Raw genomic sequence first — 22,029 nt, forward strand, 5'->3', positions numbered from 1 at the left:
CAGCAAGCACATATAGGTTTCCATATCTTTTTTTTTTAAACTGTCAGTATATCTACAGCAAGCACATATAGGTTTCCATATCTTTTTTTTAAACTTTAAGTATATCTACAGCAAGCACATATAAGTTTCCATATCTTTTTTTTTAAACTTTCAGATGTGAAAGCGGATGTGATGGGAGGAGACCTGAAATAACTATGGTTGCTTGTCACAGATCTAAAGCATGTATTTCCTCAGAGATTCAGTGAACTGATTCAGATAAGAATTCCTGGTGAACACTATACACTCACTGTTAATTAGCAATAATCAATCAAGACAATGTTTTCATCACCCTCCAAGATAAAGGTATGTATTATTAATTGAGTGATGGCTATATAGCTTGTTTACCATTTTGAAATGTCTCTTTTCTTTCAATTTGTATCAAATGAACATTTTGTTTTTTATTTTCCAAATCCTTTTATTTTTTCAATGATCTTGAAAGTATCTTAAGAATTTTTCAACAGTACCAAAAGTCCAGGTCATCATGTGAGAGGTTAAGGTTGTTGGTTTCTTGTAAATGGTAGACATTTATTTATGAAGTAAACTTTGTTAGAGTCAAATTAGAATTTACCCGACCAAAGGAATATGTCAAAATCAAAAGCTTGGTGATACCTACAGGATCCTGGATGGTACATCCATTTATTGGGGAAAATGTCAACATTTTCAAAACAGACATCTCACCATAGAGATCGGTAAACTTTGGTGTCTGAAATTAAATTAACTGGAAACCTAGAGGAAATGGTTAAAAAATTTATTTATTTTAAAATCATCAATAAAATTGATAGAATGAATATGTTTTGTGGGCCTTGAGGAAATAAACTTGAACATTGCAGAGTAGAGATGAGCTTGGCTATACTTGATTACTCTATGTTTTGATCATTTGAGGTCCCTCATGGTTCATTATATATAATTATAAACATAAGAGTTCAGTGTGGGTTCATTATAAAGTAGTATGTAGTTTTATGCTAGCTTTCGGTCAATTGATAGACTCATGGTATATATGTAAGGGCCTTTTGTATTCAAAATCAGCAATGCATTTTGATATTTTTGCACAGCAGAACGGACAAAAATAGTTACTTTAATGGAGTAATGCCAGGTGCTCACGGCAGACAGGTATAATATATAAATAATGAAATAATCCTTGAAATTTGAGCAGCACTATGAATTGTGTGAATATTTAATCAATATCGTTACTAGCAGTAGACTGATAGATTTTACACTGCTGTATATTTCATGAGCTAATTTATCGGTTTATTCTAAAGATATTGAATATCTGTGCAGCCTAGTCATAAAATTTGGTAATTTCATGCATACAATCTAAACCTGATTCTGGATAGCTCTGTTGCCAAATGTTTTTGTCGAGTAAGTAGGCACGCAGTATTGAAACTAAACTACTCAACACATTACTAGAGTCATGAAAATTTCATGTGTTAAATTCATAAATACTTAATTTTCGTAATTGTGTGAGTTTTATCAGCAAAAATAACAAAAGCTGACTGTCGCTTAATACACAATTTGTGACAATTGAAAAAGTCATGGGTTAACAAACCATCAGTGTACCAGCTTTGAATCGCATTCATATTGTTATGGTTGACACTCTGCTGTTATAAAGTATCATGTGTATTTTACTAATAAAGTGAATCAGGTTTCCTTTAAATCTATAAATAGCCTATCAATAAAATCTACAACTCTTTTGTTGTCCAGTCAAACTCAGTTCCTTTATCTTTGCCATCGATGGTGATAAAATCTCTTCCGGTGTTCACTTCACCATTTACTTTGTTCTTGTTCACTGATGAAGGCTTTGACTGTTTTCTCGTTCATTCTGTTTCAATCAACTGATCAATTTAGCATTGTGAGCACTATATCATATTTTTCAGCTGACATTTATTGGAAATGGCAAATAATTGTATTTCTGTGGGTATGTGTTCTGTGTGTTTGTCAGAACATTTAATTATCATACGACTGTAAACCATTGACTTTTTAAGGAAAGGTCAATAGATATATACAGGTTCCCAGTTGACAAAAACTAATATGAAATGTTGAAATTCAAACCTTTTGTGTAAAATATATTAATTTTCAGATGAAATTATATATATGGAAGCAATACGTGGGAAATTTTTGCTGTGAATTTCAGTGTTCAGAATGAAGGATTAAAAATGAGGGCTTGTTAAAATATCTACAGAGAAACTGATTTTAATTCATTTAAGATAAATATTATCTAATAACATGATACATGCTGAAATATCCTGACAGGAGTTTCATTCTATTTCCTGTCACATTTTATCAAAATGACATAACTTCCTAAAGGATTTTTTATTTATTGGGATTTAAAAGAAAGCCTGACATTCATTGTACAATATATGTAACTACAAAGGCCCAATACCGACCATAGTGCTTTTACTGAATTTTGACTATCATATGGGACACATTTATACAGTTTATATATAATTATATACCACTTTAAACTTGTACACATTTGAATACTTTAATTGTTGAAAGTTCCATGTTTAATATTTTTATGGTACATGTCTTCCACTTTTAAATGTTGGTATGTTACACATTTGTTACATAGTTTGTGATATTCACAAGGGATTTGATTTCATTGTATCAATTTTGCAATCATTAAATATTTTGAGAATTAAATTCCCTGTGTACAAAATAATCTCAGAAAATGGTTGTTTCCTGTATGTATATTATACTAGAGTAATAGTGTTCATTTGAATATTTTTACTTCTATTTACCAGCGCCAGGAACCAGTGTTTAAAACACCTATGACATACAGCCCCAGGGTCCTTGGATCCAATGGAAAACCCATTCCATCCCCATCACGAGCAGAACTGTGGAGGCAGCAGCTAGGATTAAATGGTAGGTCAATGTTACTAATGATAAACTACAGGTGGAAATGATTTACTGCTATAAAGGTGTTAGAGTTATCTCCCCTACAATTTATATGTTGGCTATTCTGTGTCATATTTTAAATCTGTTTTGAAAGGTGCTTAGAGCACATATATGTCTTCTGTTCAATCCTGTATATTTACAGTTGTAATATTTAGAAAAGTTGACAGCTTTGCTGTTGTAATAAAGATATTACATGCTATTGTACCGTGCACACCCTTTCTGGAAGTAGACTGTTATCATGTACAAGTATTCATACAGAAAAGCACAAAGGGCACTGCAGTTTTTTTGGGCTTTTTTCTAAGATCGGAGATGAATTAATCTGCTTACATGTGTATAAATGTACTACTTTTTATTCAGATGATCCAAACAGTACAGATAATCAGTCTGATTCAGACTCTGACCAAGAAAATCTCAATCCATCAGGTAAGAGGCGATAACTCCTATATTGTGTAGATTAATTCACTGTATAAAGAGTCTGCTAAATCATGTAAAATAGGATTTGTCATTTAAATAACACAGTCATTTACATATAGTCTTTGTAACATCAAAGCATTATGTACAATAGAAGTGTATGCTATAGATTATTTCTCACAAGAAGGTTGCACCTTTTGGATTTGATCCCCAATAAATATAGATAAAGACTCACAGTGAATATCTCGATAAGCTACACTTATACCTATATACATAGAATAATGTTGTATATCCTGGATAAGCTACACCTATATACATAGAATAATGTTGTATATCCTGGATAAGCTAGTCCTATATACATAGAATAATGTTGTATATCCTGGATAAGCTAATAACGTATATTGGATACCTATATACATAGAATAATGTCGTATATCCTGGATAAGCTAGTCCTATATACATAGAATAATGTTGTATATCCTGGATAAGCTAGTCCTATATACATAGAATAATGTTGTATATCCTGGATAAGCTACACTTATACCTATATACATAGAATAATGTTGTATATCCTGGATAAGCTAGTCCTATATACATAGAATAATGTTGTATATCCTGGATAAGCTACCTATATACATAGAATAATATATCCTATAGCTACACCTATATACATAGAATAATGTCGTATATCCTGGATAAGCTAGTCCTATATACATAGAATAATGTAGTATATCCTGGATAAGCTACACCTATATACATAGAATAATGTTGTATATCCTGGATAAGCTACACCTATATACATAGAATAATGTTGTATATCCTGGATGGTCCTATATACATAGAATAATGTTGTATATCCTGGATAAGCTAGTCCTATATACATAGAATAATGTTGTATATCCTGGATAAGCTAGTCCTATATACATAGAATAATGTTGTATATCCTGGATAAGCTAGTCCTATATACATAGAATAATGTCGTATATACTATATACATAGAATAATGTTGTATATCCTGGATAAGCTACACCTATATACATAGAATAATGTTGTATATCCTGGATAAGCTAGTCCTATATACATAGAATAATGTTGTATATCCTGGATAAGCTACATCTATATACATAGAATCCTATATACTATATACATAGAATAATGTTGTATATCCTGGATAAGCTAGTCCTATATACATAGAATAATGTTGTATATCCTGGATAAGCTAGTCCTATATACATAGAATAATGTCGTATATCCTGGAGAAGCTACACCTATATACATAGAATAATGTAGTATATCCTGGATAAGCTACACCTATATACATAGAATAATGTTGTATATCCTGGATAAGCTAGTCCTATATACATAGAATAATGTTGTATATCCTGGATAAGCTACACCTATATACATAGAATAATGTTGTATATCCTGGATAAGCTACACCTATATACATAGAATAATGTTGTATATCCTGGATAAGCTAGTCCTATATACATAGAATAATGTTGTATATCCTGGATAAGCTACACCTATATACATACAATAATGTTGTATATCCTGGATAAGCTAGTCCTATATACATAGAATAATGTCGTATATCCTGGATAAGCTACACCTATATACATAGAATAATGTCGTATATCCTGGATAAGCTACACCTATATACATACAATAATGTTGTATATCCTGGATAAGCTACACCTATATACATAGAATAATGTTGTATATCCTGGATAAGCTACACCTATACACAGAATACATAGCATTATTTTGGATATCCCTGAATAGCTACTGGGGGCCTACACTTCATAGCAGTAGCACAATAATTTGAGCTTCAGTTTAGTACTGTCACAAGAAGGCTTTCGCAAACATGGCACATGTTGCAACCTCCCACAAACCGACACACTCCATGCATACATCACAAGCATAGAAAGACGACATGTCTTTAAACAACCATTGCTGTTGATAGGATGTCAAGCAATATAAAATCAATGTAAACCTGAATGACTTACACACATAAACCTATAGCTTCTATACATAACATCATGATATCTCTGATACCCTTATATGGTAAATAAGTGTACTTATATGTGATTAACTACTGAGGTTTGGTTAAAAATTAATTTCTGTCTTTTTTCATTTTTGTGTAAACTGCATTTTTTACCAGATATTTTTTAAGACACACATTATCTGTCAGAATGCAGTTTACATACCAGTAAACAACAAAAAAAGATTTTTTTTCCTATATTTACATTTTGACAGTTACTTTGCACTGCTTTAAAAATAATATTTGTCGTTTGGATGGCAGTGTATGTACCAGCAGAACAGCCTGACCACTGATAGAATATAGCTGATTCCATGGCTAGAAAAACTGTCAGCCTTGATGTTTATTGAAGTGTAAACATTAATTTTGTTGGTAATTAGGCCAATTAGAAAACACTCACTGGAAATGTAAATATGAAATGGTAAAGAAATTATGATACTGTATTTGTTCTAATAATCACTGAGGTTGTAAATAGAACAGGTCAGAGTGGGCGATTATAAAAGAGACCAGATTATTATAAGAACAAATACAGTAGCATTCTCCCTGTGCTGTTCGATATGTTTCATCTGTTCACAGGACTGCTTCAGGGTTATATTGTACCTACATATTAGCTCTTTGTTGTACTTGGTGTTGGTAAATTGGTTTCGGTGAGGATGAGCTTAAGGAAACATATGATAATTATAGGGTAGTGAGATAATAGAGATACTGGTGTTGAGAGGCCGATACTGGTGATTGCTGTACAAGACACCACAAATATCCTAATCATGGTCTATGTGTCTGTCTGAAAACCGTCAGATGCTGGCCCAATCAATGTAAGATATATTTCTCCAGACGAGGATTTAGCTCCTCCAAGGGTAGATAACCCATACCTGTCAGTCCTTCTTATATTGTATGTAGGCTGTACAGCTTATGTATGCACTTTTGTGATGGCTGAAAACTTTTTTTTACGACACAACCAATAATGTAATGGCTTCAAAATACAAAATCAATTGACTACATATCTGAATTTATCAGGTAAGATATCCATCTCTCATTATACAGCATGTATACATGACAGAGTGGAACAGATAGTTTGTGTACTTTTAATATAATTGTACTTTAGGGTTCTGAGTTAAGGAAACATCCGCCTACAATGTCCACTTGTAGGGCTTACCTTTTATCGTTGATTTCAACAGGTGTGATATAATTCTCTGTTTATTGTACAACCACCCACCCCCTCAAACCTCTTTGTAATTTAATATATTTTCATGAAACAGAGAGTTCATACAAAAACAAAACAAAATCACTTACAAATATAAGGAGCGTCTTTTTAGATGTCTTTCAGACAAGCTTGAAATACTTTGTTATTAAGAAAAATTGTTTATCTAGTTTTGTCTGGTATTTATCAGTTACGAGAGAAATGGTGATGACTCCAAAGTAAACTGTTAATTGAATTGTTGGACTGATAATGTTGTTTAGTGCTAGGTTATCTTGGCCTTGGTAAAGGTACAGTATATCATGTGTTAAAGTCATAAAAATTGCCAGACTAATTTCCATCAATCATAATACAGCTGACAATTCCTTGCAATTTTTTGACAGAAATTGGGTTCTATTTATAGATATTGAACTACCAACACAAAGTAACTTGCCTATATACATTAGTCCAATCTTCTCAAGAGACCACCCCTCTCAGACAGACAGAGTCATTTTCTTATCTCTCCACAGGCTCCTTTGTCTCATCCTTACTAAGTGTTCTATCAATGTTCTATAAGCGACCATGCTACTCCTGATAGGAGACAACTGTGGGATCTTCCGTTGGATATGATATCTTGTAGTCCACAATATTGACTACAAATTTTCTGTATCTGCTGGTCAAGACTTCTTTTTTATGTCCCGCCATTGGGGTGGTGGTGGTGGTGAGATATAGTGTTATCCATGTAAGTCTGTCCATCTGTCCTGTCCTATCCTGATATGTCCAGTCATGGGGGTGGTGGTGGTGGTGGTGGTGGTGGTGGTGGTGGTGGTGGTGAGATATAGTGTTATTCGTGTAAGTCCGTCCATCTGTCCTGTCCTATCCTGATATGTCCAGTCATGGTGATTGTGGTGGTGGTGGTCGTGGTGGTGAGATATAGTGTTATCCATGTAAGTCCGTCCATCTGTCCTGTCCTATCCTGATATGTCCAGTCATGGAGGTGGTGGTCGTGGTGGTGAGATATAGTGTTATCCATGTAAGTCTGTCAATCTGTCCTGTCCTATCCTGATATGTCCAGTCATGGGGGTGGTGGTCGTGGTGGTGAGATGTAGTGTTATCCATGTAAGTCCGTCCATCTGTCCTGTCCTATCCTGATATGTCCAGTCATGCAGATTCAATATCAATGTTATCTTTCAAGGTTCTCTCTAAAAATTTAGTTCATGTTTACCCTCTAGTATCATAACATCATGTTCTAAACCTACTTTATGGTTGTCATCAGTCAAGGTTAAAAGGAGTCAAAGGTCACATTTGGTAACATCTGCAAATTCATTAAAAATGATATTTGGATGCTTGGGAAGGTAGGCATTTATGTGTTGCAGACATTTTTATTCCCAGTTTTTCCTAATTTTGATGATTTGGAACAAGTTTTATATTTCTTTTATGACTAAGTTATATCTGGTTTTGATGGCTTTGGGACAAGTTTGAGTGCCAGTGGAAAGGGGTATCATGTGGCCTTGGTATAATTACCATTTCACTCATGGTATTTGTGTTCACAAGAGAAGATGTGAAGACTTTTATGCGACATTTATGCACTGGTGTTGCATAAGAGATAGTGTTGTCATGGATACTGCTGTCATCTTTTCCCCCGTTCTCTGTGATAGAACGTTACAGCTCCATTTGCCCAGTACTTCCTCAATATCATTGGTAACCTCTTGTATATTGCCTGGCGATGTTTTTTTTTCTGCTATGTATGGGAAAACCTTCCAGACGTGGTGACATCAAAAGTGGAACTACCACACAAGCCTCTGTCTATAAGGGAATTGGTAGTATGAAATATGGCTCACCCACAAATGGCCATCATTTATCAAGGATAGCGAATGTATGCAGACCAAAGCCATATCGACAGCATTGATGGCTAGATTTATGTACAGATAGGTCTATCCTTTTGTGGAATTGTTGGTCAGGCAATATTTAATGGCTGGTCTAACATAGTTCGATATTGTATTTTGTGATGAATTGGATGATCAAACAGAAATGATTTCCATAATCAGTCTAGTTATGTAACCATTGGAAATGATGTAAACAAGATCTAACAACACAAAAAATGTTATATAATAATCATTTAATCATTTTACTATGTTTTTGTTAGCTAGCATGACTGGGAAAAATTCATTCATCTTCATACAAGTACCCACCATACCTCAAAAAAATTTTACTCACTTTCTTTGTATCATTCATTGATAGAGTGGTCAGGTTGAATAGCTTGCAGAAATACAACTGTCTCTGTCCCTAACAACCAGATTCAATGACTTAGTGATCAGTAAGATGTGAAGCTGTATTGGGGTCACCTGCATAACAACATAGATTCCACCAAGGTGCTCTGGTTTCCTCCCATCCTAAGACCCCTCTCCTGTTTCTTTTGAATTCCAGGCTTACAAGAATGTTTCATATTAGTTAAAATAAGTTATATATTGCAGTTGTTTTATAGGTTTATATTCTTAATTAAAGAAACTTACAGTTAAATGGCATTTATCTGATACATTATACGTACAGTATATATTTCTATATGTCTGGGAATTTTTCCTTTTTCACTGCCTCTGTATAGTCAGATGAAATCTGATATGGTGATATTCTCACTCCATATCTTTATTTGGTGACTTCACATGAGGCCATGTAGCTATGACATCACATTGCAGAATTAATAGCCTTCAGCAAATCACATTTTCGTTATGTCACATTATACACCTGTTGTAACATAAAATCATATTTCAGTAATACAAACTTTCACCTCCATCTTGTATTGGTGAGTTGGTAAATAAACAGTTTGTAGCCTTTTCTCCCTCTATCAACTTATCTATCAGCCCCCTCTCCTCCACCCCTCCACCCCTCCCCCACCCACACCCACACCCACACCCCCACACCCCCACCTTCGACCTTAGAAATGAAGAATAGGTGCAGTGAAAGTTCATATATATCATAGTATGTGTAAAGTATGTAAAACTTATTTTTCTGGGTGTGGTAGAATTCCACCAGCAGGTAATGTAAGTGCAAATAGCTATTGGGGAAATAAGCAATGCACATAAAGCTATAGTAATTTACCATGTAACTGTGCATTTAAATCTACTGACTGGTGTGTGGGAGGTGGACGAGAGTACCCGATTCATGCTTGTTTTATGTACACTACAAGTGAAAAAAAAAAAAAGAATATTTAAAATATGGATGTAGTCAAGTATATTTTGTACTTATAATGATAAAGATCAAACAAGATGATATATCTGTCCTATTCCTTATTGTAAAAATCTCTCTGAGTTATGTTTAAAATATCATGTAGCTGTTAGTTAGATTTTAAAAAGTATAAAACCAAACCAAACACGCCTTCTCAAGGCCCCTCTCCTGTCTACTTTTCACATTTCATATCAAATCAAGGCCCCTCTCCTGTCTAATTGGCACATTTCATATCAAATCAAGGCCCCTCTCCTATCTAATTGTCACATTTCATATCAAATCAAGGCCCCTTTCCTATCTACTTGTCACATTTCATATCAAATCAAGGCCCCTCTCCTATCTAATTGTCACATTTCATATCAAATCAAGGCCCCTCTCCTGTCTACTTGTCACATTTCATATCAAATCAAGGCCCCTCTCCTGTCTACTTGTCACATTTCATATCAAATCAAGGCCCCTCTCCTGTCTGCTTGTCACATTTCATATCAATAACGCTTTCCTGCCTACTTGTCACATTCCTTATCAAGGACCTTCTACTGTCTATTTGTCACATTCCTTCCTAGACTTTGTCCTTCTCCTGTCTACAAGTCATATTACCTACCACGATCCCTGTCCTGCATTCTTTTCACATTCCCTATAAAGATCTAGCATACTTCATTTCTCAATGACGGTTTATATACAAAGTGACATGTTCTGTACTGTTGGTCTATATACAAGGTGACATGTTCTGTAGTGTTGGTCTATATACAAGGTGACATGTTCTGTAGTGTTGGTCTATATACAAGGTGACATGTTCTGTAATGTTACTGTTGCCTATATACAAGGTGACATGTTCTGTAGTGTTGGCCTAAATACAAGGTGACATGTTCTGTAGTGTTGGTCTATATACAAGGTGACATGTTCTGTAGTGTTGGTCTATATACAAGGTGACATGTTCTGTAGTGTTGGCCTATATACAAGGTGACATGGTCTGTAGTGTTGGTCTGTATACAAAGTGACATGTTCTGTAGTGTTATACAAGGTGACATGTTCTGTAGTGTTGGTCTATATACAAGGTGACATGTTCTGTAGTGTTGGTCAATATACAAGGTGACATGTTCTGTAGTGTTGGTCTATATACAAGGTGACATGTTCTGTAGTGTTGGTCTATATACAAGGTGACATGTTCTGTAGTGTTGGTCTATATACAAGGTGACATGTTCTGTAATGTTACTGTTGTCTATATACAAGGTGACATGTTCTGTAGTGTTGGTCTATATACAAGGTGACATGTTCTGTAATGTTACTGTTGTCTATATACAAGGTGACATGTTCTGTAGTGTTGGTCTATATACAAGGTGACATGTTCTGTAATGTTACTGTTGCCTATATACAAGGTGACATGTTCTGTAGTGTTGGTCTATATACAAGGTGACATGTTCTGTAATGTTACTGTGGTTTATATACAAGGTGACATGTTCTGTTGTGTTGGTCTATATACAAGGTGACATGTTCTGTAGTGTTGGTCTATATACAAGGTGACATGTTCTGTAGTGTTGGTCTATATACAAGGTGACATGTTCTGTAGTGTTGGTCTATATACAAGGTGACAAGTTCTGCAGTGTTGGTTTACATACAAGGTGACATGTTCTGTAGTGTTGGTCTATATACAAGGTGACATGTTCTGTAGTGTTGGTCTATATACAAGGTGACATGTTCTGTAATGTTACTGTTGTCTATATACAAGGTGACATGTTCTGTAGTGTTGGTCTATATACAAGGTGACATGTTCTGTAGTGTTGGTCTATATACAAGGTGACATGTTCTGTAGTGTTGGTCTATATACAAGGTGACATGTTCTGTTGTGTTGGTCTATATACAAGGTGACATGTTCTGTAATGTTACTGTTGTCTATATACAAGGTGACATGTTCTGTAGTGTTGGTCTATATACAAGGTGACATGTTCTGTAGTGTTGGTCTATATACAAGGTGACATGTTCTGTAGTGTTGGTCTATATACAAGGTGACATGTTCTGTAATGTTGGTCTATATACAAGGTGACATGTTCTGTTGTGTTGGTCTATATACAAGGTGACATGTTCTGTAGTGTTGGTCTATATACAAGGTGACATGTTCTGTAGTGTTGGTCTATATACAAGGTGACATGTTCTGTAATGTTACTGTTGTCTATATACAAGGTGACATGTTCTGTAGTGTTGGTCTATATACAAGGTGACATGTTCTGTAGTGTTGGTCTATATACAAGGTGACATGTTCTGTAGTGTTGGTCTATATACAAGGTGACATGTTCTGTTGTGTTGGTCTATATACAAGGTGACATGTTCTGTAATGTTACTGACATGTCTATATACAAGGTAACATGTTCTGTAGTGTTGGTCTATATACAAGGTGACATGTTCTGTAGTGTTGGCCTATATACAAGGTGACATGTTCTGTAGTGTTGGTCTATATACAAGATGACATGTTCTGTTGGTCTATATACAAGGTGACATGTTCTGTAGTGTTGGTTTATATACAAGGTGACATGTTCTGTAGTGTTGGTCTATATACAAGGTGACATGTTCTGTAGTGTTGGTTTATATACAAGGTGACATGTTCTGAAGTGTTGGTCTATATACAAGGTGACATGTTCTGAAGTGTTGGTCTGTATACAAGGTGACATGTTCTGTATTGTTACTGTTTATATACAAGGTGACATGTTCTGTAGTGTTAGTCTATATACAAGGTGACATGTTCTGTTGTGTTGGTCTATATACAAGGTGACATGTTCTGTAGTGTTGGTCTATATACAAGGTGACATGTTCTGTAGTGTTGGTCTATATACAAGGTGACATGTTCTGTAATGTTACTGTGGTCTATATACAGTTTTACATGGTGACATGGTGTACAGTATTCCTCTAGTTAAGAGATAAATGAGATATTCAGAAGTAACCCTGAAGAGTTTGTGTGTCAGTTAAGCTTCCATCTCTGTCATTGTGATAAATATGTACAGGTGTGACAAACAAATGGAGTCAATGTGTTATTACCTGTGTGTTTTTTATGCAGCATCAGGTGTAAATTAAGATGTCATCATAAGTCCCATCATGTGCTTACTTTTCATGTATACACATATCGATGTAAAATTGGGCCAGAATTGTAGCTAGTCAGGTGTGACCAGTCTGTCATACCTTGATTTTGTATCGTAGTCATTTGATTACTTTTATTTGCCCATATTTTCAGTAGCCTAATTTCACAATACAAAAACAAACTCTTCCCTACTACTAAAACCTGCAACACAATGACTGCCCCTGGAGATGGCATGGATGAATGGTTTAAAATCCCATACTATAGGTATTGAACATGTAAGGGACACCTACTCAGGTCTGGTGAAATCTACAGTGTCAGCATTGTCCACCTCTCAATGACAAAGCGATGAATTTTTGATCTGTTTGAAGTCCTATAATCAGTTTGTTACAGTCAGTCGTCTTACTACTCCAGATTTAAAGCTATCTTGACGAGTGGCTGTGTAAGGCATTCAGTTGGATATATTTACCGAGTGGAAAGGGTGAAGCGTGTATTTCAGTTTAGGACTAGGGTTTGACTCTGGGTGATTATAGCAGGCACGTGTGTTAAAAGTTACCTGGTTCACAACACTACAAGTCAGTAGTTGACTTATCCGTACATGGCAGAAGTTTGTCAATGACAGAAACTTTGTTGGTTTTTGTAGTTTGCAGTAACAGTGATGTGTAGAGGAATGGTGATATTGATGCAGGATGTGCATGTTTAATCTAGCTTACCAACCTGTGGTAGACTGTACGAGGGAGAGTACAAACCATCACCTCTGAGGATTGGCCAACATTTTCAAATGTTTAATGGCATATTTTGTTGGTGGATGTGCTGATAATGTGATATTTAGCTCTCAGTTCAAAAGAGTGTAGCATGAGTTGATATCTTTTACATGTATCAAAATGATCATTCTTGTACTGTGAAATTCTGCATGTATGAAGTTCTGTTATCTTTGAACTGTAGGAGAGGATGCACAGCATATATTATGGAACTATTGTTTTTGAATGAAAAGAGCTGGATGTTAGCAGACAGCGGTCTGCCAGACAAAATAACAATGTTCTACAGTGTGTAGACCCAACATGTAGACCTATTGAACTGTGCGTGTGAGAGTCCGTACAATTTCAGACTCGGCTGCAGTAGAATCAATTATCGTCACAAACATGTTAGTGACCCTACGACACACAGGAATATGTTTTTGTAAATACAAGGATAGGGGTTTCCAGCAGAGACTGTATATCTTCCAGAGTGGACATCTGGATAAGCCTGATCAAAGGGACAAAAGGAGCCATAATGACCAAGGTCAGTAGGGACGCAAGATTAGGTTGAATTACCAGGCGACAAATAATGTTATCTGTAGCCAGGTCTTTTCTTGTAAAATTGATTAGAATTTGTCGCATGCAGAATTGGAAATACAGCTAGCTTTGGAAGTCGCTACAGCTTTTATCCTTGAGGTATTACATCATTTCTTCACATAATCAATTGAAGTTTTATACAGTAGCTGTTCATTGTGTTTCTCTGGTTCTCTAGAATTTTACAGAAAGTTATCAAAACTGTTCCAATTTGTTTTTTTGAAATATGTGTACTGCCAAATTTTAGTGGTGAAGGTTTCATCATATGGCATTTACACAACAGAACTCTCCCGGGGAATGTGATTGAATCGTGAATTTTACTGGCGGAGGTTTCCTTTCTCATCATGTATGATGTAAATGATTTGACGGGGAAATGATTAGAACTCTATTATGATCATACCTGCCATTTTCAATTTGCATGTGATTATTAATTGTTATGGACTTGTTTACAACCTGTGAAGCTGATCACATATAGTAGCATGTTTGTGGCATCATAATTCATTCATGTCACTTATAATTCACACATCATTGTGCCATAACACTGTTCAATGATTTATCGGTTTCTTGTTACATCATATACCGAGGATCACATATCACAAATCTATTTACGATTTTAGTGTTTTGTTACGATTTCTTTCTCTTTTTGTTGTTCAACATGAACAAAAAATCTGCATCATCTGCTATACATTGATTGACAATCCCCGGAATTTGATTTTTTTGTAATACTTTTTGACAAACATATAGGATGTGGAAAGGTCACATGTAGGTGAGGGAAAGATCACAGCCATTCATGTTACAACTGCCATGCAACGTAATTATTTGTCTGTTGCTCACACTCGTGTATAATCGTGTATAATACATAGGTGGGGGTGTTTTTTTGGTTAGGGGTAGGGTCTATATAAAATACTTGTTTTGGAAACTTTCCATGAAGTGAATTTCACAATATAATGAATAGTATTGGCTTGGTTAACCCACATTTTGTTGATCAGCAAGACAATGTGGTTTTCACAATATGTGATCAGAAAAAAATATACTTACCAGGTAACACCTTCACTACAAGGAGACATGTCAAGACAGTTGAAGCAGACAATAAAAGAACTGTTGACAATTGTAGGAAAATTAAGAGCTGATTTTAGTATGAGTCAGAAAAAAGCAACTCATGTTCAGTTCCATTCACTATCGGCAATATCTATCATAGGTGAAGAATTCACTTTCCATAGACAACACTTAAGTCATAATATGTATTCAAAGAAATATCAAACATCTTACAACATATACTGTCATACAGTAATAATTGTCATTGGTGGGCTATATTCAGTCGGAGTGAAAAGCCTTGCATTATTTAGGTCAGTATATATTAAAATACTTAATCTTGTTGACAACAAATGCATTCTCGATTCAGTATATCAAGGGGCTTGATATATAGCTGAGTCAACAGTGTTGGTAGGCAAAGATACAAGGTATGTGGTTAGATAGTCTGTGTTTCTCAAGAGGCTTAGAAATGGTCCGGGCTGTGCTGTCTTGGTTGTGTCTTTGGACAGCTGGCAATGGACCTCCAGTATGTTGTTCAGTGAGGTAGCTACCATGCTGTTACTTTAAGGAAACCTTGCCACAAAGTTATGACCCTCCCTGGCTGTTGATCAGGTCATAAACCAAACAGATCAACAAGTCAATATTCAGAACAAAAGAGTAAACAGCATTAAATTGCTTCGTCATTTCATTTCATCAAATGAAAAGACGTGACTAGTATGGTCAATATTCTTGTATGAAAGAAGTTCTAAAGCTTCTAAAGCTTACTAATGACTGCATCTACAGCAGTTTTCAATACAGTACTGACAGCAGTGAAAATCTAATCATGAAAGTTTGATCTTAAGCTATTATTTAGAACTGTAATTAAATCTATAAATGTGTTAAGCTTCCTGAAAAAATTGGCAACCAAATCATGCACTTTTGGAAGGTTTGAACTAGAATCAAATTTCAACCTGCAAGATTTCGAGTGTGTTGCTGTGAAATCAATATACTGCTAAACCCCACCCTTGTGGAGAAGACTGCTGGTGTTATCTGTAGACTTATTTAGGTATATAATAGCAGGCATGAAAGCTCTAGAATATTTGTCATTTCCCTTCCTCTCAGTTCAGACTTCAGAACCCTTAGCACTGGTGATTTTTTAATCATTTTATAGGTTAAATTTATAGAGTGGGAAGTAATATTCTAAATGCTTATACATGTATAGTGCGAAAAGAGAATTAGAAATCATAAACACAAATCCTTGATATTGTAGGAAATCTTTCATACAAGCAATAAAACATCTTCATTCAAAATTGTAATCAGATTGAAATATCACACATATTTCTGTTTCAGTTTAAGTGTGTTATGTCTCTGTGTTAGTTAGAATCAATATTTACTAGCCTAATGAGATAGTTGGCTGTGAAATTCTGTATTAGCAGAGTTAGGTGGTTATAAATAGGTCAACACTGATTAGAATAAGGAACCGAATAGCCATTTCATAGATTTAGGTTCAACTACTGTCTGCTAAATAACTTCAGAATATTCCCCGTTTCATTTTTCGTTATGAAAAACTAGAGTATTTTCCAGTTATTTCAACAGTAACTTTAATATAAGTTTCATGTGTATAGTATACCTTTCTAATTTAAAAAAAAAGTGCCTTTCCATTTTAACTTTGCAATAAAAATGATGGATCACATGAAACTTGTGAGAGATTTTTGTTGATCAGCCAGTTTTATAATTTACTTCCTATAGAGACTCTCTCAGATGGAGTGTAAACTGGTGTATTTATTGACCTGTCACAAAAGCCACAGATTATCTTGTCTAACCAAGCATTAAAGAGAGTTATAGGTTCCCAGCAGATGTTTAGTGAAGTGCTGAATCATATATGATTAGATGTCTAGTGAATGATATCATAATAACACAGCTATTTTCACTTGCACTTTTATATATGTTCTTGAATAGATTCTGACCCCGGAGTTTCATGAAATTTCCTTTGTCTTAACTGACATAGAAAAATAAGATAAGTTAAAGAAAATCTTAAATATAAGGAAGTTTATGTATTATATCTATATGTGTAATTCTAATTTAAGGAAATATCCTTAAGTAAAGGAATATTTATGAAACTAGGGCCTCATGACTAAAACCATATAATCAGATGTAGACAGGTAACATATGCTTTATATTCTAATGTTTTTCACATTACTTAAAAGTGTTATGTGTTTTCCTGACATTTTTATTTTCTGTGGGGACGTCTCTTATTTTGAGCTTTTATGACCGACTGATGCTATTTTTACATCTTTATCAGTTTAAAATAAAATCCTCATCTGTTTGTGTATATTGTTTGTATAGACCATGAATAGAAGTCGTGTTAGTTTGTCTGTGACAGAATAGTGCATCAGATAAAATATCTGCCCAGGTAATATCACCTGTCCTTCATTCTTACCAATGTTATAAGATAGTATTCTGTACAACATTTTCAGATCTATACCTAGGTTAAGGTCAAGGCAATTTTCCATTTACTGAGGTATTTGGTTCGTTGAAAAAAGTTAACCTAAGGAAATCTTAACTCACGTAGAAAAATATTGGATAAGTGAAAGAAAATCTTAAGTTAAAATATGTTCATCAGTGGCAGAACCTGTTTCTACTGCTATGCTTCTGGATTTGCGACTGTTCATAGAAAATTTTACAAGCTTCTCATTGTTAAGAACGCTTGCAATGTAGACGTCTCTTTGTTTAGAATTCTAGCACTGTAGACGTTTCTTTTCATGAGAATGTTAGCACTGTAGACGTTTCTTTTCATGAGAATGTTAGCACTGAAGATGTCTTTTTTCGTGAGAATGCTAGCACTGTAGACATCTCTTCGTGAGAACGCTAGCACTGTAGACATCTTGTCGTGAGAACGCTAGCACTGTAGACATCTCGTCGTGAGAATGCTAGCACTGTAGCACTGTAGATGTCTCTTTGTTGAGAATGCTAGCACTGTAGACATCTTTTGTTGAGAATGCTAGCACTGTAGACATCTCTTCGTGAGAATGCTAGCACTGTAGACATCTCTTCGTGAGAATGCTAGCACTGTAGACGTCTTTTTTCCCGAGAATGGTAGCACTGTAGACGTCTCTTTTCATGAGTATACTAGCACTGTAGATGTCTCTTTGTTGAGAATGCTAGCACTGTAGACGTCTCTTTTCATGAGCATACTAGCACTGTAGACATTTCTTTTCGTGAGAATGCTAGCACTGTAGTATGAGAATGTTAGCACTGTAGACTTTCTTTGAGAATGCTAGCACTGTAGACAGAAAGCTAGCACTGTAGACATCTCGTCGTGAGAACGCTAGCACTGTAGACATCTCTTCGTGAGAATGCTAGCACTTTAGACGTCTTTTGTTGAGAATGCTAGCACTGTAGATGTCTCTTTGTTGAGAATGTTAGCACTGTAGACGTCTCTTTTCTTGAGAATGTTAGCACTGTAGACGTCTCTTTTCATAAAAATGCTAGCACTGTAGACGCCTTGTTGAGAAAGCTAGCACTGTAGACGTCTCTTTTCATGAGAATGCTAGCACTGTAGACCTCTCTTTGTTGAGAACGTTAGCACTGTATCTGTCTATTTTTATGAGAATGCTAGCACTGTAGACATCTCTTTGTTGAGAATGCTAGCACTGTAGACACCTCTTTGTTGAGAATGCTAGCACTGTAGACATCTCTTTGTTGAGAATGTTAGTACTGTATCTGTCTATTTTTATGAGAATGCTAGCACTATAGACATTTCTTTTCGTGCGAATGCTAGCACTGTAGACATCTCTTTTCGTGTGAATGCTATCACTATAGACATTTCTTTTTTTAGAATGCCAGTGCTGACTGTAGAAAATTTACTCCATGAAGACTAGAGATACTACTCCATAGAGAATGTTGCCAGCGTTAAAATGGAAAGAGTAGTTATTGACAGGCTATGAATTGAGAGTATTAATTACCGACTGTATGACTGATTTGAGCAATGTCTATTTGTTCATTGTCAACAGTGAAGCCATTCAAGTTAATGTTTGTGCATTGGTGCACCTTGCATGTTTGCCAAACAAAGTAAGATTTTGAGTGTTGGAATGGGAAGTAATCAATACTTAACACTCCCCATATCATTCTGATGTACGGTTGCTAGACTGTGCTAGGTTAAGCCTCCATATATTTTTGCCAGTATCTCAGTACCAATACCTTTCTAAACATTTCAGAGTGTAGTTTATTTGCCAGGTGCCTGATTTTACAATTCTATTGATATTCAAATCATGGCCATCGACCCACAAAAAATTATACTTGACTAATATTTTTTTATTTTCATATCACTTTCTAACTACCAATATTACACTGGGATGAAAGGTTATCAAAAATGAACCAAAATATGCATCTTTTTCGGCAGAGGGGGAAGAGGAGGGGTTTTTTTATTGTCTTTTATTGTCTCTTATTTTGATCAGTTCACCTTATATAATTAATTTAAAATCCAATATCTCATTAGTAGCTTGAATGGCCCAAAGGAGCAGTAATCTTAATGTGGTATCATGGCCCAATATGGAAATTAATGGTTTATATTTGTAATATTTGTTGGTCAACTGAGTTTTATGGTAACCTGTTGTGGTTGTCTTTCATCCGGTGTAATGCATGGTATGCCTGTAAAGTTTTAGCATTTTTGCTACTTCTTCTGAAGAACCCTTAAATCAAATTTAATGAAATTTTGCAGAGACCTGTCCTGGCTAATGATGAATGAAAATAGTGAATTACACAGTCCCTATCCCCAAAGGGCCTGAGTGGCGAGACCAATTCACTCAAATATCAAAAATCCTCTTCTCAACACCCAGATATGATAGAAGTAAATGCTGCTTAAGGATGGAAGCAACTTAAAGTTCTTTAACAAAATTGTGATTTTCAAGGCACCAGAGTCTCACCTTTGGCCCTGGAGGGGTGGGGGTAAAGTTTACTATAGTTTATTTTGGAAAATTACATATCTGAACCTAATTTGTTTAATTTCCTTTGGAAATATTTCAAACTTGGTTAAAATTAGAAGTGAAGGATAGCTTGATTGTATATGCACATATTGATCCTGGCTGACCCCTAGGGGCTGCTGGGCTGGGCCAAAAGGGGTCAAATTGACTTAAATTTTGAAAATCTTCCCAACACACAGATATTGTAGAATCAAATGCTCTTCATGGATGGAAGTATCTGAAGTTGCTTTATCAGAATTGTGAATTTCATGATTCCAGGGTCTCATATTTCCCTCAAGAGAGATGAGTGAAGTTAACTTTAGTTTTATAGCCAAATTGAAATTTTAAGCATAACATTGTTGGAGTTAATAGTATTGGATGACAGCTTCATTGGTTTGAATATATTGCCACTGGGTGATGCCAATGGCGTTAAAATATATCACTCATGTCATACTATTGTCACAATTTCACAATTTCTTTTTCATGACACTTGAAAACCACTTACCCTATAAGCTTTTTATTCAGTGTTGCTTACCTTATTGAGGTGGCTGTCAAGGCCTCTGGGTCTCTTCTCTTCTTATCTATAATATAGCTTGAAGAGGATCTATGCCACACACACACACACACACACACACACACACACACACACACACACACACACACACACACACACACACACACACACACACCGTTTTAGTTTGTATAAAGCAATTACTCAGTTTCATTTTTTTTTTTTTAAATGAAGAGGATCTGCCCCCCCCCCCAACACCCCCCCAACACCCCCCCAACAACACCCCCCCCCCCCCCCCCCCCCCCCCCCCCCCCCCCCCCCCCCCCCCCCCCCGCCCCCACTTGCCCTCTCTCTCTCTTTTTGTTTGTATAAAGCATTTACTCCGTTTCGTTTTTCTTTAAATGGTGGTTAGGGCTGGTTAATGTTAATGAAAAAAGGTATGGACTTCACTGTTGGAGAATAATGACAGATTTCTTGAGAGCGTATCCTGTAATATTTTGACAATCAGTGAATTAATTACACTAAGCTGTGCATGACATATTTAATTTACATCATCAAACTAGGTAGTGATCTTGCATGTATATATGTCACACCCACTATTTTGTCTCATAGTGTGTCATATTAACAGGATTGATTAAAGAAACATGTGACATGTAATAACTCCTTTATGAACCAACAAACTGTACACAGTATCGACGGAAACTTTTCCTGGATCTACTGATAAATATTTGTATATTATGGATTTTAATAGTGATTTCATGTGACGGCCTGGCACAGTTGTGTGTGTCAATGAATCAATGAAATGGTCTCTTGGGGGGGGTCGCACTGGCTGAGTGGTCTGACCATGTTTATCACTTAATCCTCTACCTCAGGTCTGTGGTTCTCCATGGGAACTCCTGGGTTCCTACCATCCTGATATGGTTATTTCAGAAATTAGTTTTTTGTCAATGAAATTACATCCATACTGAAATGTTAACACGTTTCTAAATACAGTACTAGTTCTTACAAGGTTCTCAGTCAGGTGAAACTTGGTTTGAATTCTGACAAAGATGTCAATAAATGAAATTTTGTTTAAATCATAAGATATTTGAGGTAATAGCCACATTTCGCTGTGTAGACTTGAATTCTAAGCGTGTAAAGGTTAAATGTAAATATGTTTTATGTCCACAGCCAACATTTCCTTGGTGGAGTACCGCGCCCTTCAGCGGGAGTTGGACGAAAGAAATGTGCAGCGAGATGAACTCCTTTTCAAAGTCAAGGTAAGTTAACAGTAGTGTTTCTCACTGTTTACTCCAGATGACATTATATGGACTAAGATGTTAAGATGATATCAAACTGCAAACAAAATAATTATTTTGATAAAGGAATG

At 35.5% G+C, this 22,029-nt stretch overlaps 1 protein-coding gene across 1 annotated transcript in view; it reads left to right on the plus strand.

Moving 5' to 3' along the window:
- Positions 1-315: 315 nt before the first annotated feature.
- Positions 316-22,029, plus strand: part of LOC132546724 (kinesin-like protein KIFC3) — a 42,115-nt gene continuing 20,401 nt past the window's right edge. The window contains exons 1-4 of the mRNA XM_060210441.1: positions 316-342; positions 2,781-2,901; positions 3,292-3,357; positions 21,831-21,919. Of these exons, the coding sequence (XP_060066424.1) occupies positions 316-342; positions 2,781-2,901; positions 3,292-3,357; positions 21,831-21,919 (303 nt within the window). The remainder of the gene's footprint in view (positions 343-2,780; positions 2,902-3,291; positions 3,358-21,830; positions 21,920-22,029) is intronic.

The sequence above is a fragment of the Ylistrum balloti genome, unplaced genomic scaffold (genome assembly GCF_031769215.1).
Source record: "Ylistrum balloti isolate Yb309-2 unplaced genomic scaffold, AGI_CSIRO_Ybal_v1 Utg369908, whole genome shotgun sequence".
NCBI lineage: Eukaryota > Metazoa > Mollusca > Bivalvia > Pectinida > Pectinidae > Ylistrum > Ylistrum balloti.